The 15575-nt window shown below is 33.7% G+C and overlaps 1 protein-coding gene across 4 annotated transcripts in view; it reads right to left on the bottom strand.

The window, feature by feature from the left end:
• Nucleotides 1-15575, bottom strand: part of Tbcel (tubulin folding cofactor E like) — a 53565-nt gene that overhangs the window by 18469 nt on the left and 19521 nt on the right. For 3 of the 4 annotated variants that reach the window (XM_027930553.3, XM_071616783.1, XM_071616784.1), the window contains exons 3-7: nt 14251-14390; nt 7817-7998; nt 6277-6533; nt 3449-3575; nt 1820-1936 (exon numbers count right to left, since the gene is read on the bottom strand). In XM_027930553.3, the coding sequence (XP_027786354.1) occupies nt 1820-1936; nt 3449-3575; nt 6277-6533; nt 7817-7998; nt 14251-14390 (823 nt within the window). Of the gene's footprint in view, nt 1-1819; nt 1937-3013; nt 3091-3448; nt 3576-6276; nt 6534-7816; nt 7999-14250; nt 14391-15575 lie in introns of all 4 variants that reach the window. The other variant, XM_071616785.1, reaches the window with a different exon arrangement.

Raw genomic sequence — 15575 nt, 5'->3', positions numbered from 1 at the left:
GTTGGAGAAGTAGGTCTCTGGGGGAGTGTCCTTGAAGGGTATATTTTGTATCTGTCCCCTTCCTCTAATTCTTTGCTTCCCAGCACCATGAAGTGAGTGGTTTTGTTCCATCCATGTACTCTCTGCTGTGATGTTCTGCCTCACCAGAGGAGCTCCAGACACAATGTAAAATAAATATTTTCATCCTAACTATTTTCTCACAGCAACAGGAAGCTAATTAATACACTGCCTAAGCCTCATTCTTAATTCTGCCTAATAATTCTTTCAGGTTACTAATTAATATCCAATATCCTTTCAATAAAATTTTCTCTAGATTAAAGTTAATCAAACGTGGTTTCTATGACTTGCATTCAAGAACACCAACTAGTAAAGAGGCATAAATGCACTTCATGATAATTACACTATCAGGAACGAAAACAATTCTCTTTTTATATCTTTATTATAACAGACTGGAAGTTAAAAAACTATAAGGATTAATGCTCAAAGCCAGAATACTATTTCTTCCATTAATATCTTAGGATGAACCAAATTCAACTATAGATGTTAGACCATTTTTTAACCTAATTTTTTTCACATGGTTTAATATGTTGACATTGCATTGAAAGATACAGTAATGCAGGACAACTGCATTCCGCGGTTTCCCTATTGTATTACATTCCTTTTTATCCATACATATTTCCTAGTACATGGCTGTGCTATTAATCTTTAAAAGTTTCCTTTAAGATTTTTACTTAATTTGTCTAATTCTTTTCAATGTTTAGACTTTAAAACACTATTAATAATATCACAAAATCTTTTTACACAGAACTGGCTGAGCCTTACAGAAATATCAATCCCCTTAAAATCTCTATAAATAAAATATTTTTATTCAACATATCTGTTTGGGGAACAAACAGATATGTTGAATAAAAATGAATGAGAATTATAGATGTTTGTAGCCAGAAGGTCCAATTAATTTGACTCATATTCAGCCCTAAATTCTATACAGTTAGTCTGAAACTCCTCTTGTCAAATAGGTATTCATATTAAAGTCATTAAGAAAAGTAAGTAACTTTTTTAATAACCGATTTTTGTTACCAAGACCTAGAAACTTATTTTTGAAGATATTTTTTCCTAGATATTTGCTTATATCACATCTGCTATACTGTCTTTTACCTGAACAGAGTATTAAAAGTAGTTCTTCACCAAACAATAGATATCAGCTCTTTATACACTTGACAGTATTTACTAATGTAGCCCTGAGTATTTCTTTTCATTTCTCTTCAATCATCCTAATTCCTTTAATATTTCCTTAAGAGTCTATTTTCCAGTGCTTTTCTCATATTCCATGAAGCTACTATACATCTGCCAAATCTTCTAAACTGCGTAACTTAGTATATCCTACAAACAAATGAAATATAAATGAAGAAATCAATTTTGGTGTAGGTGAAAATGTGCCCCTGTATTAAACGAACTGATGCAGAGGAATAAAGGCATGCAGGGTAAATATACCATCAGGGACAGAAAACAATTCTCTATGTATTTCTTCTTCTTGTAACAGACTGGAAGTACGGAGTAATGAATTTGTCAAATGCTTACCCAATCATCCTTATCACATATGCAAGGCTAAAACAAATATACTGTACAAATGAGATAAAACTGGTTTGCTTTTATGTTTCTTCCTCTTTAAAAAAACAAAAAACAACAACAACAAAAAATATCACTGAAGTACTTTAAGAAGAAGTCAATCACAAATTATCTGATTTTGCCCTAAAACAATAGTTCTTAAGTTGCTCAACCTCTTAAGTGTTTTGCTATCCTGATTAGAGCCCCTTTTTACCTGAATGGCACTTCTTCCTGTGGAACATCCACATAATAACGAATAAAAAATCTCTCAGAGTCTTCTCGTTCACCATCAGTAACAACACTGCCATTAAGTTTGGAAACTGATGGCAATCTGTAAGTGAAAACCAAAAAGACATTTTAAGACACTAAAAACATTTAGCTTTAGAAATAAAATAATTGGTATGAGGCCCAGTCTCATTCTTTTAAAAGGACACATTTGGTGTAGTTTTGCTTGTATGTAAATACCAACATAAACTAAAGTCATAAAAAAGGGCCAAAAAATCTAGTCTGATTTTTGGATGAGATATTAACCTTTCATAATCCTACCTCATTTTTCAAGTAAGACTTTAGGGAACACTGTCCAATTTAAACCACATATGTCATTTTCAATTCTCTAGTAGCCACATTTTTTTAAGTAAAGATAAAATAGGTGTAATTAATTTTAATAGTATATTTTATTGATCCAACATATCCAGAATACAATCACTTCAACATGTACTCAAGGTTACAAAATAATTAATGAGCTATTTTATATTCTTTTATTCATATAAATTATTTGAAATCCAGTATCTATTTTACACCCATAACACTCTTTGTGTTAATATGGCAGCCACTTGCCATGTGTGTCTGTGAACACTTGAAACATGTCTGTCTGAATTTTACACCTATAGGTGTAAAATTTTACACCATATTAAATAGTACTGGTCTGGAGAAGAGTTAGTACAATATGGCTATATAATTCAGGAATTAATTTGTTATATTTTCAAAAGATTGCATAAAGAAAATAAAGCATAGAGTCTTCTTCAAGACTTGCTCCTCTTTAAAGAAAAATACGCTGACATTTCTTTCTTCAGAAGATACTAATATGTATGTTAAAAACTGTAAAGCAGGAGGTTCTGTGGGGCATTAGTCGGTCAGAAAGATCAATATCCTGTTTAAAGAACCACTCTTCTTTAGGGAACCTTAAAGCCTACTGTTTCTCTTTCAAAACTACCATGTGCAGTGCACAAAGAGAATAAAGCAAAGCTCCATGGTCCCTTCCATTTCAGCCAAAATTTTATTTCTTCTGAAGGTTCATAAAAAAAATACACACTTGTGGGAAATTCCAGTAGTCTTTGAGGCAGTGTCTGAGACAAGAAATGCAGGGGAGTCAGAGGAAGAAGATAATAATGATGGTAATCATACTTACGTAAATATATATTCAAGAAGAAAATACAGCTGCTGCTGAATAGCTCAATTTCCAGGTATTTGCACTTTAAGTAACCACTAGGTTAACAGAGAAAATGAGGACAACTATAATAGAAATGATTCCCCATCATACAGACTTTTACTTTGTGACCCAAAAGAGGACTTCAAATATTCTAGTATTGAAAAGCATAAAAATAGAAAGATTTGTGAGGAAATTTTTCAGTGGCCTCAGCAGGATAACTGCATTCCGTGGTTTCTCCATTGTATTACATTCCTTTTTATCCAAGACTGGAAGCTACAGAAGCAGCTCCTTTAGGCACAGTCTGCTCAAGAGACGGATAAATTCACAGGGCACTATCCCCAATTAGTGCACCATCTCTTTAATGAAACAATAAGGCCCTGTGAAAAGAAGGCAAAAGAAATCAGGACAACAGACCTGGCTATTACCAATTTCCTGCGCTCCTCGGTGGTATATGGCTGCAGAAGAGGAATTCCTAACAATCTCACTTCTTCAAGTTTGGGGAATGAATTTAGTTTGTCTATGTCTTCCCAAGACTGCAAACCTAATTCAAGAAAGATATTGTTTAAGTTAATCCAGAAAAGAACACAAATAAGAAGCTAAACATAAAAAGAAAGCATTTCTATTAATAATTTATGAAATGTTAAGAACATCATAAATTGGAGAGCCTGCAATTTTTCCCTATCCAATACAGTAAGATACCATAAAAACTTCCCCAGTCTTTGTGATCTCAGTGGTCAAGGACTGACAGCCCTGTTCTTCAACATCCTTTTCTCTTCTGATTCTATCAAAATGGCTTATATAATCAGGGTCACAGGTAATTTCAATAAACAGGATGCATGCCATGATTACATAATTTTTTTTAAAAAAGTGACATTACCAACTCATTTTACTTTACAGATTCATGGATCAGAAGTAATGTTGTCATTCTCACATTTTTACCTGAAAAATTCTGAAAATGGGATAAGGTCAAAAAAAAAGGAAACTAAAGGGGAAATAGATATAACACATTATTAAACAAACAAACAAACAAACAAAAAAAGCAAGAAACCTGAATCTGTGAATATGGAGAACATGCAACACATTAAGATTTTTTTAGCCCTAAAATTAAACTGCCTCTTTCATTGAGAGCAAATGTATCATCCAAGATAATATTTGATTTCCAAGTCAGGCAGGACTTCCAAATAGAAAAAATATTCCTGTGATAATGAAGTGGTCAATTTTACAATATAGGATAATCATTTCAGAGAACAAAAAAGTCCCTTCCTATTTCTGATGACCATCTGTAAAGGTAAAGACAGAGGAATAACTTAGGAGGACTCTGGAACAAACTATCCCAAGTCACAACTGTCCTCTTCACTGATAATGGCATTTCCACCCAGAAGGAAGAACAGAGTTAGAGCAAGGTGTGTCGAACTGTAAAGTGACTAGCTTCCTTGTACAAAATACTGGCCATTCAAATTTATTTCCTATCCAGTACCTACATGGTGAATTGAAATAAGTTTATGGGTTTTTTTGTTGTTGTTGTTCTTGTTGTTGTGTTATAGGTTACTTGTTTAAGAAATAGGATGAAAAATAATGTCATAAGAATAAGAAGAGAAGTCAGATTGGGAGGACTTTTTTTTCTTTTTTCAAAAGACACTTCCGATAAAGGACTGCAAGGCAAAATATATAAAGAACTCAACAATAAGAAAATGAAAAACCCAACTAAAAATGCATAAAATACCTAAAAAGATGACAAGTAAGAATATGAAAATATGTTCACTATCATGTTATTAAGAGGATTTCAAATTAAAACAATGAGATACCACAGTACACCTGTTACAATGGTCAAAATTCAGAACACTGACAATACCAAACATTGGCAAGATATACAGCAACAGGAACTCTCATTCATTGCCAGAGGGAATACAAAATGACATAGCCACTTTGGAAGACAGTTTGGCAGGGTTTTTTTAGAACTAAATGTACTCTTACCATATGATCCAGCAATCATGCCCTTAGTATTTACCCAAACAAGTAGAAAACTTATGTCACACAAAAACCTGCACATATATATTTAGAGCAGCTTTCCTTTAACTGTCAAAACTCAAAAGTAACCAAGATATCCTTCAGAAGATGATAGATAAACTGAGGTACATCAGAAAATAGAGTATTATTCAACAATAAAAAGAAATGAGCTATCAAGTCATGAAAACACATGAAGGATTTAAATGCATATTACTAAGTCCAAGAAGTTAATCTAAAAAGGCTACTACTGCATGATTACAAATATATGACCCTTTAGAAATGGCAAAATGCTGGAGATAGTAAAAAGATCAATTTTCCAGAGTTAGGGGTTATAAATAGAGCAGAGGGAATTTAAGGCAGTGAAACTGTTCAGTAAAATACACAATGGTAGATATGTGTTATTATACATTTGTATAATAATATACACCAAGAGTGAACCCTAATGCCAACTATGGATTTAGATAATGATGTATCAGTGTAAGTTCACGAACTGAAATACTACAAATTAATACTTTGGTGTTTGATGTTGATAGTGAGGAAGATTGTGAGTATGTGGGAACTCTGTCATTTTCTATCAATTTTGCTGTAAATCTAAAATTGTTCATAAAAATTAAGTTTATTAATTAAAAAAAGAAATAGGCTAGGGCTGCGGTTGTAGCGCAGTGGAGGAGCACCTGCCTAGCATTCGTGAGGCACTGGGTTCGGTCCTCAGCCCCACATAAAAGTAAATAAATAAAACAAAGGTATTGCGTCCATCTACAATTAAAAAATATTTTTTAAAAAAGACATAGGCTAAATATATCCATTTCTATAATACATAGGATCCAATAGTAATACACTGACAATTACAGATCATAAGAAAGGGAGCATTTGAAAAGGCATAGTAGGTAAAATTCCATACCCTAAGCCCAAATAAATGATCTAGTTTATAATTCTTTTTACTCAGTCTTTTACTAACCAATTCATCAATTTTATTTAACCCCTTTCATAGCATGACCTCTTTAATGTATAAAATATAAATTACTAATATAATGCTAGGCCACTTAATATTTACCAGAACATTTATGAAAATGAATGTCTTAAATTTAGTCAATCAACAGGCAACCTGCATGTCATGTTGAAAATTCATCCTATAAAAAGGTAGAGCTATGACTGAAAAAAATACACTTTCATTGCATTTTATGCATAAGCTCAGATCAATTTGCATATAGAATGAGAACAAGCCTGTACCTTACCTGACTTGTGGAGGCTGATGGATCGCAGATTAGGAAACAACCTGGCCAATGAATCATCGGGCTCCTCAATAGCATTCAAATGATTGTTGGCCAGGACAAGGGTATCCAGTGATGGAAACATCACTCCCAATTTGCGTATTTCAGTCCAGTCTTGGAGGTTATTGTCTGTTATATGTAGGAGCTTAAGAGAATGACAGCAAATAGAAGAACAAGACACTGTTTCATAGTCATTAAGGCACAGGAAGAGCTCCTCCAAACTGCAAAGAGAAAAGGAAATATTTCATTGTTTAAAGCAATTTCATTTCTACCTTATGCCTATTTTTATTCATTCAATAAATAAATGAGTGCCTAGTACATGTGATACTCTGGTAGTTATAATAGAGAAAATACAAAGATGTCTTCTTGAAGCTCAATACCCTGTATAGCTAGGAAGACAAAACCTAAAGTATGTAAAACAGAATGATATAAGTTAGTACCAAGTTAATTTTGTGCTTAAAAAATTAAATGCTAAATTAAGCAGCACTAATTGCATAGAGATTGATACAGAAATGAAGTTGAAATTTTAGTTGGAATAACCAGGGAAGAATGTATGGCCTTGAAAGAGAGGTGGACTTGTATAAGTTTAGAGGAGATAAAAGGAAATTCCAAAAACAACATAAAAATATTTAAAATTGAAAATGATAACAACTATTGAATCTCTGTCCTGTATCAGGCCCTGTATCAGGAACATTATAGATTTTATTTCATTTCTGTTTCTGTAAGGTAAAAATAATTATGCCCACTTTACAGACCAGGAAACTGAGCTCAACAAAGTTAAGTAGCCTATCAAAGGTCACCTGATTATTAAGTGGAATGGGATTTAAAAGCTCATTCAGTACCATGCTGGAAGATGGATGCAGTGAGGAAACCAATCTCATTAGAATGACAATGACAAAATAAAACACAGTAAGTAGTATGAGATTCTGAAGGGCTTTGATAATTTCCATATTTAGCCAAAGAAACTGTATTTCTTTAGACTACATCTTTTGCAAACTTATAAGCATAAACAAAGATAGACACAAACAAAAAATAAAACATTTCTAAACTGAAAAACAAAAGTATAATTTCTTTCTTAAATTTTTGAAAAGAATAGCAGGTCAATTTCTCATCATTTAATCATCTAAATGCTAATGTATTTTCTATGGTTTTCTTTTTCCTCCCAACAAAAAGGACTAAGGCAAAATTTTTTAAATCGGGTAATCAGAAGATTAAAATGGAGAAAGGCTGAGCTGATTTAGAAGTGATAAGTGCTTCTCAGGGGTATTTTCTAGCCAAAGGATGACATATCCCATGTCTTGGTGCTATTCAACACTGAACAAGTATTCAACTGGAAATGCTACCAGATTACCCTCACACCCTTTTCTAATTACTTAATTTTTCTAACCTCTTTCTCCATTCAATCTACAGATCTAGTATTTCTGAGACAGGAGATCAGCAGTAATTCTATGTACTAACACAGATGGAAACATAGCTCCCTGTCCACCATGCTCTCAGGTCTTACTCTGGTAACTCCTGTAGGATTGTGTGGACTGTCTCCCATGAAGCTTTGCTGTTGTTGAGGACAAGTTTGCGAACCCCAGAGAAGGACCCAGCACATGTTCTTTCTAAAACTGACAAATTCAGAGGGTTGGAACTCAGGTTTAGAAACTCCAACTGGGGAACATTTGACACAATTTTACTGACCTAGAGAAAGAGAAAAAAAGAAAGGCATATCAGGTGGTAATCAGAGCTTTTAAACAGCAATCATACTCAAGAAGGCCTAAATGAGAGGGTCCCCAGGCAAAGGGACATTTACCTCAGGGATCCTACTTAGTGATGGTACCCACAGAGCAGCATAAGTGATTTCAACAAATCTTGGCAAACAATTTAATCTCATCCTATGAAATAGTAGCCTACACACACAATGGCACAAAACAAAGATTTCCTATGTCGCCATTAGCAAGGTCTCTGACTCTGTTCTATAATGATGTACTCTTTGAGAAAAAGATAAAAAGATAGTTTAGATGACATTCTAGGCCATAAATTTTTAAAGAGTTGAGAATGGATCATGCAATTGTCTTTGAATATCTTCTTTCATTCTCAGCACAACATTAAGGGTAATTAAAGGTTTCTTTTAAACCACCTGGTAACAATTCATGTGTTCAAAATTGACTGCACAGTCACAATCACTTAGAAAAGTTTCATTTTGGCTGAAAGATATACCAAACTGTACTTAAAAGTCAAAAGAATCCATAACTGTATAGAAAAAGAGAAAGCACAGTCATCACTGTAATGATTTAGCTAGCGACCTGGTAGCTAAGAAGGGGAAAAAAGCAAATGACTGAACATAACTTTTTGCTCCTCACAATATTAATATCTTTGATATGGTTTATTTCATAATATTCTCAGAAGAACTTACAAGACTACTTTCATTCTAATAAATGAGGAAACAGAGGCTCATAGATATTAAATAACTTGACTAAGTCCCAAATATCATATTTGGAATTCAAAAATCAGAAACAATATTTTTTCCATAGACTACAACTAATATACCACAAATAAAACCAGAAAAAAAATGATCCGACAATTGAAGAGTAGGTGGCACAATCAATGCAAAGGACTGGCTTAAACAAGCAGGAAATAAATGTTAAATGCCCAGTAAGTGTATTAAGCATTAAACAGCCAGGCAGCGTGGATCTAAAAGTTATGAAAAAGGGAATAGAAAACAGTAGTTAGGATTAGTTTTTTGTTTTTTTGTTTTAATATTTATTTTTTAGTTGTAATTGGACACAATACCTTTATTTTATTCATATATTTTTATGTGGTGCTGAGGATCGAACCCAGGGTCTTGCATGTGCAAGGCGAGCGCTCGCTCTACTGCTGAGCCACCAGCTACCAACAATTCCTAGCTGTGTGATTTCAGATAAATTACTTAACCTTTCCAAATCTGTTTCCTCATTCATAAAATGAGGAAAACAGTACCCATCTATGTTATAGAATACTGATAACATTAAATGAGATACATGTGTCATGTACTCAGCATAGCAATTGGCATATCTTTTTGAAACTAAATCACATGCAAATTGTATAAAAGCAGAGACAGCAAGGCACTTAACATTTACCAAATAAACTAGTAACACAAAATCATTCAATAAATGTAACTAATACTAATAGCACCTAACATTTACCAAATAAACTAGTAACACAAAATCATTCAATACATGTAACTAATACTAATATGATAAGAATAGTATGAACCAGTATCTCAACCTTGTTGAGCCATCAGAATCATTGGTAGAATTTTTAAAATACACAGATTCCCAGTTTCCACCATGAACACTGAATAAGAAGGTTCACAGAGGGGACCAGCTACAGGGTTGGAACCTGAATATGTTTCTTTTCAGAACTCATGGAGGTAATACTAAAAGTATATAAAAAGTAGAGAACCATGGGAGAAAGAAAAAATAATCTGTACTTTACAATAGATCAACTGTGTATTTTCAAGGAGCTCTAAAATCAGTCAGAGTAGATTAACTCCAAGAAAATTCAGAGAAGTCAGAGGGAAAGTTCCTCATGAATTTCACTATTTCATCTATTCCCCACAGTAACCCTTTGAAGTGAGTGCCACTTTTGTTCTCATTTTTCAAACAAAGAAATGAGCTGCCTTTTAGAGAAAATACACTAGGCTTCTGTTTAAAGTGTAAGGAATTTATACCAACCACACATATTTTCTTGTTTGGTCCCTTTTGTAATCAAATGGTACCAAACATCTGTGCAACAGATGGCCAGAATTTGGAGTTTAGTCTGTGACTATAACACAGTTAAAAAGTTCATTCAGGGACCAACCCTTTACTATATTCTATGACTTCAATATTAACAATATGAAAGATTTTCATTAAAAAGATGATGGCCGGCCATACTTCTTTTAAAGCTAAAAAAGTAAAAATTGCTTTAAAGCATTTAAAACATGAAGAAAACCCACTAATTATAGTACAAATCTAGTTAAATAGAAATAAAACATAAGCCCTACGCTAAACATCTCCATATAATATTTTATTTTTTAACAAAGAGGAAAATAGTAAAAAAAATGGATAACTTAAGGGTTTTAAAGCAATTTCTTGGGGAGGTTTCCCAAAACTAATAGATATGTGATACAATCTTCACAGTCTGTCTACACTACTGCACAGTGAGAACGCAGATTTAGGATAATGACTTGTATATCCTAAAAATATAAAATTGGACTAGGATCTCATAATTCAAGCAGGAAAATAATGTATGATAGAAATAAATATCTTCTCTTTAAAGGGCAGAAATGAAAAAGTTCTTTGGGGTTACCTCAAATCAATGATAAGATTCAGGAAACTATAATATTCATCACACAGATAAATGTACTATGATGGAAAATTTCCTAGTGGCAAAGGCTGACAAACATTTTGTTGAGTTTCTAGAGCAGTATATTAACTTCCCTTTTTTAAATTCTAAAAATAAAAATGATTCCTCCAGTTGGAATAAGGTGAGTCTGCTTATTTGCAGAAACATGGAAATGAACTTAGATCACCCCTTAATCCTCCACAGTCCCGTGACTTAATAGGGGATCCTCCACTGTGGCATATAAAAAGGAAGAAACTAAAGATTTAAGAAAAATGAAGAAAGGGTTTTAAGATAACAATCTGTAATTTATACCCAAGCTATTCACTACTTCACCTGACTAGCTAATCCCTCCCTCCTCTTAACTATTTGGTTTAATTTCTTTTATAAAATGGTTTTGATAAGGAAAAGAAAAAAAAAGGAGATACCTTGGGAAATGTCAGACAAAATTCTAGTCAGCCCAAAATTAAAGTCAATCACTAAAAATGCATTTTTTATATACCTAAGTGCCCAATTTTAGAAGGGTGGTGGCAAATCTTTTCTTCCTCCAAAAGTATTACATTTCTCACTTGTTTTCACTTTAGCCTTTGGATCTATAGCAGCCAACAGTTTAAACTACAAAAGAAGTTACTCGTAACATTAGTGACCATTCAGAAACTGAAAGAACCTACTATATTATTTTGTTCCACATTGCTCTATCAATACTGGCTGAGGTGAACTTAGTTAATGGCTAGGGACAAATGATCTTTCTGGTAATCAGACATATAGATTGTAATGGGGTTGAAATGTAATGTCTTAAAAACAGTGACCTATGAGGTCTCTGTAGCCTGGCAAAGAGTTTAATCAAGGCTAAAAATCAATACTCCTTTACTCTCAATATTTCTTCCATCTCTTTGATCTCTACATACTCTAAAGATTGGGATCAACTACAGTTAAAAATAAGGAGGAAATATAAAGGAATAATGAAAACAAAAATAAACTGGAAAATGGAAAGTTGAAAACAGCAGCAACCAACATCACTTAAAAATTGCCTAAAGATGGACTACTGAACACATATAGGAATGTAAAAACTGAGTGCCGAGTACAAATAAATAGCTGAGCCTCTGGCTATAGATCAATGTGACCTGAGGAATATTTAATACAGATTTTTATCTAAGCAAAGGAAAGGCTGAATTACTTAGTATAAGCTCTAATCCATATTATATACATCTTCCCTCTGAAGTGGCAACTATACCATTATTAAACTGTTCTTACTAGTGAGCAAAAGCTCATGTACATAATCACAGTGCAGGCCAAAACACAAAGCACAAAGCCTGTGAAATTTTACTCCCAAAGAAACAAGTTTAGAGATTCGGCAAGGACCATAGCAGCTGAACTGATTCACAAGAAGATTTGGTCTGACTTGTCACCAACACAGACCACAAATCTTACCAGTACAGAACTTAGGAGAATCACAGAGGAGGATTAACAAGATCATTCTTATTGTATTTGTGCAGTGTGGACAGAGCGTGCATGGCAATTTGGTATCTCAAAGGACCCAGAAGGCACAGATAACAATTAGTCCAATAGTGAACTATACTAGTTGTTTAGATAAGTGCGTAAATAAAAGCACAAACAGGGATTTTTTTTCGAACAAATAAATGTACAACTGGAAAAAAATTCTTAGAATAGTCCTATAATCTGCTTATATTAATAAATCACTTAGAAGTCAGGTGAAACATACCCAAAGAATTTTAGTAAAAATCTAATAAAAGCAGAAAATATAACCAAGAGTAGTTACTAGATTAACAAGATTATGAAATAGATTGAACAAACTAGGTTATAGACAGATTTTTTGCTTAAACAAGAAAGCCATCTTAGGATTTGTATAGCATTCAATATTTACAAAGTGCTTCAATTATTAATCTTATCAGCAAGTCTGGTTGAGCAGACTGAGCATTAACATTTTAGGGGAATTTCTCGAGATTACAGGAAAAGTTAGAGCAAGTGGTTTTGATCAATCCTTAAGATATAATCATTTATTCATTAACACATTCAACAAACTTTTTGGCCACCTAGTATGTTGGGTGCTGACAATAAAAAAGATAAAAACCTCCACTTGAAATAAGCTCACAGTCTAGTAGGAAAACAGGTAAGCAAGTGATTACTCTATGCTGTGATAAATCCTTTCACAGCAGTATGGTGAAGTGCTCTGGAATCATAGGACTGTAGCTGAGAGAAACCACGGAAAATTTCCTCAGAGAAACAGCAACTTGGGTCAAGTCTTGAAGGAAAAATAGAAGTGGCCAAGGAGACAAGAGGTAAAAGAGCACAGTCAGTTCAGAAGGAATAGAAGCAAGGAAGTTTTTCACGTCATGAACTTATCATGGGCTGTAAAAAGTATATTGCTAAAATGGGGATAAATTTTCAAACACTGCAAAGGGCCATATGATGAAGGGCCATGCTGAATGAGTTCAGACCCTGTGGTTTCAAAACATCAAAAAGCTTTGAAAAGCTTTTTGGGACTTCATACAATAGTGTCATATCATTATTCATATACTGAAAGGAGTCTGTGGTGGCACTATGGAAAAATAGAGCATACAACCAGACCCAGGAAAACCCATTAGCAAACTTCTCCAGTAGTCAAAGCAAAATACAAGAGCCTAAATTAAAGCAGGAAAATGAACTAAATAGGAAGAATTGTTTTCCCCTTATTCTTCAAGGTACCCTCATCAGGAATATTACAATTAGGTGAGTGATGTTATCTACAATAATAAGACAATGTTATCTATTATTTGTGTACTTAATTTAGAATCACTCTGAGGTCTAAAGACATGTTGTATTAAACTGTCAGAGGATCATGATAATATAACAGAAGTTCTAAAATATTTAAAATAAATTTCAATAACAAGAATTAATATTTTATAATATTGATTTCAATTTTTTTCCCCCGAGGTAGTGGGAATTAAACCCAGGGGCACTCTACCATGGAGCTTCATCCCCAGCTCTTTTAATTTATTTATTTACCTTTTTTTTTTTTTTTTGTACCAGAGATTGAACTGAGGGCACTTAACCACGGAGATATATCCCAGTCCTTTTTACATTTTATTTTGAGATAGGGTCCCACTATGTTGCTAAGGGTCTCACTAAGTTATCAAGGCTGGCCTTGAACTTGTGATCTTCCTGCTCAGCCAACTGAGTCGGTGGACTTACAGGCACATGTCACCAATACCCAGCTCAAGTTCTAGCAATTTTATATCAATTTATAGTAACGAAAATTGAAGTAGAAGTAGAGAATAAGTGTAGGATGTGTAAACTAGGGAAACAAAAATTTAATGCATTGTAAGCAGTATAGATCTCTGTAGATTCACTAACCTCTTGATGCCTGGAATAAAAAGTTCCTCAGTGCTTTTCACATTGATGAAAAAAAAGTTAGCAGTAACAAAACTAACTGTGAAATCATCATAAGTAGTTAATACAGTCAATTATTTATCTTGAAACATATAGACAAGAATCCCAGTGAGAACCAGAATTCAGCAGAACACATTACAACATAAATAATAATACAACAGCTATTACTGCCAAAACTCAGCATTATAAAAATTTTACCTCATGCCAGTCTTCGAGTTTGTTGTCAGAAAGATCTAGTTCCGACACATGAGCACAGAAGGCAGCAATTTCTCTTTCATCTCCTGCACAGGTTATTCCACAGCTGTTCAACACTAGTACACTTGGGAGGTTGAGGCGATCTGAATCACAGGGGACACAAAACACTTTCTACATCAGCCTAACTCTTGTCTACATATGTTCAGCTCTCAGGAACCATCAAGAAACAAAAATCAAACTGTGTGAAATTACAAAAGGACCCAGAAAATACAGGATGTTAACAGGCTCCAAGGATCCTGAATGCTAAGGGGAGGTAGCTAACTATGACCCAGGAGAAGTTCAAAAGCACAGAACCAGTACCTCCAAAATTCTTCCAGGCATTAACTCTGGTAGGGCTCTTCATCCTAATTACCACAACAGAGCCAACATCCACACTATTATCTTATCATCTGAACACCAGATGAAATGCATGCCTGGACTGTCACCACCTTCTTGTTGGCCTTAATTCTTTTCTCCCATGAATTTAGTCCAAAAGTATTCAGGGTAACTCTGACTGATGTGAATCTTTACCTTTTGCTGCCTGTAAAAATTACCTCAAACTGTTAGATAATCAACCTACTAAACAACTTCTTTCTTCAAGTTCATATCACTGAAGAAATCTTCCTCACTTAAGCAGATCCTTTCAAAACTCTACATCTGGTTCTTTCATACTTGTCTACCAATTATACCCATTTCATATCCATGTAGAATTTGTCCCTTTTGAAAATTAACCTTCTTTTAAATTATAATTGCAATGAGAGAAAGTGTTTCAGAATCTGAAATATTTAATGAATTTGGTCAAATTGAGGTAACAACTCTGAGTACTACCTGGCTCAAAAATACATATGTCAATAAAATCACTCTTACTATATCTACTAAAAGGGGAAAACGTGAATTCAACCACTCTTTTTCCACTTGGTAAAAAAGAAGATCTCATAAAGTTTATGCTTTATTAATGGAGGCTTCAAATTACATGGTTTTCCAACTTAGTATTTTTCAGTATCAAATTTCTCAGAATAGGAATGGATCCCAGAAAAAAAAAAAAAAAAGGGTCAAGTATGAAGTCCACGTCTCTCTACCATTCCAGGTCACATGCTGTGATAAAACTGTATTGAGAAATCACAAACACTTGGTAACCTCTGAACACAAGAACTAAAACAACAATTTACTATTAATCCCCCTTAATTACAAAGAACTATTTCCAAGATCTATTAAGTACAACATTAAGCTGAAAGGCAAGCAAAAATGTACCTTGCACATTTCTAGTTATAGAATTTAGCTCATATCTA

The sequence above is a fragment of the Marmota flaviventris genome, chromosome 9 (assembly GCF_047511675.1).
Source record: "Marmota flaviventris isolate mMarFla1 chromosome 9, mMarFla1.hap1, whole genome shotgun sequence".
Lineage (NCBI taxonomy): Eukaryota > Metazoa > Chordata > Mammalia > Rodentia > Sciuridae > Marmota > Marmota flaviventris.
Note: the sequence above shows the minus strand (reverse complement) of the source record. Positions and strands in the feature narration are given on the sequence as shown.